Here is a 2,973-nt window from a genome sequence, read left to right on the forward strand (position 1 = left end):
TACGGTTTCTGAAATGTTTTGCGTCTGACACCTTTTGCATGATTTAATGGTAAAAATTTTGCTCAAAATCCTATTGTACACAATCAGATATACCTGATAACAGCCAGTAGAAGACTACACAAAAAATAATCTTGTCTTATCGCATAGTAATAAATTATTAATATCAAAAATCTATTGCTGTTTTTTCTTTTTACATATTTTGTTAAAAGGCCAAATAAGGACTTCAAACCAAAAAACTGTAATTTTCTGTCTTGTTTTATTCTTGGATTGGGCTTGAAAGGGTTAAAAAAGCTCAGTTCTTTTAATATTAGCCTGCAGTATGATGGGGGGGGGGGGATTCATGGAAAAAGTCAGAGCTGACAATGAAGGCAGGAAGAAAGAAATTACGCAAATGAAACTGCAGCGCGACGTCCTTGAAAGCAGCCGCTGAAGAGCTGCGAGAGATTAAAGCCAAAACTGCTCAAACGCTTTTTGTCTTTTTCATAGTTTGTTAGTTTAAGTAGAAACCAAAGAGACAAGGAATGATAATGAAAGTAAAAATCCCTGAAACACTTCAGTCTGCCTTCCAGCTTTGACACGAAAAGCCTCCCAGCGTCCTTCAGCCTCCATCTTCCAGCTTTTGTCCTTTCAGGCGGTGAATAGCAGCTGCCTCTTTCTGCTTTCTACATTCCTCACATGCTCTCTTCTTTATTTACCCATCTCCCCTCCTCGTTCCTCATCAGAAGACGTACCGGGACTTCAGGCTGCAGGGCGTGCTGGACGCCACGCTCAACAACAACAGCTACGAGACCGTGTCCAAGCGGCTGAGGATGGAGGAGGCCACGGCGGCGGTGAAGGGAGGCGACGGCCTGCAGGGCATCAGCATGAGGGACAGCGACGAGGACGACGACTGAAGCTCCTCCCGCTGAACTCCTGAAAACGAAAACATGTTTGACCATGAGTCCACCCTCAGAGCTGTTAGTCTGAGGTGGATCTGTTGGTTTTGGCTCTACGTTGATCTCAGACATGTAAAGACGGTGATTCTGTTCAGTTTAACAGTTTGATTTATGCTCAGCCAGTTTTCCTCCTTCAAAGATGCTCAGAGGCGGCGCTGATGATGATCTGCCAGAGCGTCCGGTGGCGGCAGTATGATGCTGAGGTGTCCTTTATCTGGACGCCCCCCCCCCCACACACACACACACACACACACACTTTAGATCATCAGAGAGGATTGGATCATCACAGCAACTGACTGTTGGCAAACTTTCAAAATTCATTAAAAGGGGGTGGAGATCGGACCGGGACGCCTTATCACAGCACCGAGATCTGAACTGGACCGGTTCCTGGTCAGACGCTGTTTGGTGCAGAATTGATTCCAAACTGGAACCAGAACCAGCATTCTGCTCAAAGGCGTCCCAACCAGCATCTTTGTTCACTTTAAAACAACCAGAATTTGTTGGAGTCTGTTTCTGCCCACAAACCACAGCTTTCATTTTAATTTGCTTTAAAAACTGTTGGTTCTGGTTCTGATTCTGGTTCTGATTCTAAATGTGTTTGAATGTCGGTTCCTGTTTCTGGTTGTTTTAATAAAAATGTGTCTTAATGAGACGAAGCCATAAGGAATCCAGCCAATAGGAAGACGGAGCATCAAACATGAATAAAGATGGTTTCATTTCCTAAAAAATAAACCCCCCCTCCCATTAGGATGAACTGGACCTTGTACTGGTTCTGATGGTCGACTCTAAATATTCCAGTATGAATGCCCCAGTGGTTCCAGCACCGCCGGGAATAAACCGCCAAATACTTCCCGTCTTTCAACCCTTCAGGTTTTTCCTTTTGTAGAAGTTCTGCTGAAGAAGTCCTGCCATCTGGTGGGTCAGTGGGTCATCTGAGGTCAGTTCCTGTTCATCTGCGCCGGTAGAAGAACCTGAGGCTCGGTACCCATCAGGCTGTTGGACATCCTCAGTATTTTATTTTTCTGCTGCAGCCAAACCTAGCAATGTCTGATTTGTAATTTCTTGTTAATGTTCAGAAATGTGCTGGAATTTAAATCCAAGGTTAAACAGATTCTTTCCTGATCGGAGTTTTTTAAACAATTATTCTGTCCGTCTGTAAATATGCCAAACCTGATAAAAACATACCTTCTGGAATGATGTCCAGGTAGTTCAGCCTTCAGCGCTTGTCTGTATTTTTCTTCCCATGTCTCCGTCTTGTTTCTGCTTAAATTCAGCCAGGATGGACTTCCTGCCATCCGACCTTCTCCTGCCTGGTACCTCTGGACCCTCTGATGGTTCTGCTGGTTGATTCAGCTGCTATTCCCTTCAGCTTTACAGTTGATATTCAGTTCTGCAGTTTTTATAACCCCTCACTAAGCCTAAACCTTTACATTTAAGGATTTTGTTCTTAATTAGAAGCTGTGCTTATTTTTATTTAATCATTCATAATGGGAGTTTTTTAAATTAGGAAATTTTGTCATAACTTGGTATAATTATGGCCACCAGATGGCAGTAGAGTGTGGGTTATATGACCATATGTGCAGAATTAGCTTTAGCTTGTAGATCCTTAGCTGTATATGCAGACTGGAAGTGGATTAAAGTGAGTGTTGCATTGACCACATGATGACAAAGTTGCGTCGTCACTCCACCGAAAAAGAAGCTGTAGTACATATGCCAGGCCCTTTGGTGGCGCTGTGACAACGCTACAGCATTAAACCCAAACCCTTACAGACAGTTCACGCCATGTAAACATGGCTCACATTCAAGCTGCTATCACACCTTGTTGATTTAGACCAGCGTTTGCCTGACATATGAAAAATCTGGCAAAAATGCTGAAATACGTTGGAGAAGTTATGGGTACGTTTTGTATAATAGATGAGCACGCTGAAACATGTCAGCATAGAACAGTTAGCATGCTTAAAGGAAAATTCCGGTTTTTAACACTTTTAGCCCATTTTCTGTAGTGTCCAGGATGAAATCGAATGATCGACACCAAAAT

The 2,973-nt window shown here is 43.3% G+C and overlaps 1 protein-coding gene across 1 annotated transcript in view; it reads left to right on the top strand.

Annotated features, from left to right (window-relative positions):
• The window catches only part of cadps2 (Ca++-dependent secretion activator 2), a 160,810-nt gene extending 159,890 nt beyond the window's left edge, over positions 1-920 (top strand). The window contains exon 26 of the mRNA XM_015387430.1: positions 723-920. Within this exon, the coding sequence (XP_015242916.1) occupies positions 723-893 (171 nt within the window). The 3' untranslated portion in view covers positions 894-920. The remainder of the gene's footprint in view (positions 1-722) is intronic.
• Positions 921-2,973: the final 2,053 nt, after the last annotated feature.

This window comes from Cyprinodon variegatus, unplaced genomic scaffold (genome assembly GCF_000732505.1).
Source record: "Cyprinodon variegatus isolate N-32 unplaced genomic scaffold, C_variegatus-1.0 Scaffold394, whole genome shotgun sequence".
Lineage (NCBI taxonomy): Eukaryota > Metazoa > Chordata > Actinopteri > Cyprinodontiformes > Cyprinodontidae > Cyprinodon > Cyprinodon variegatus.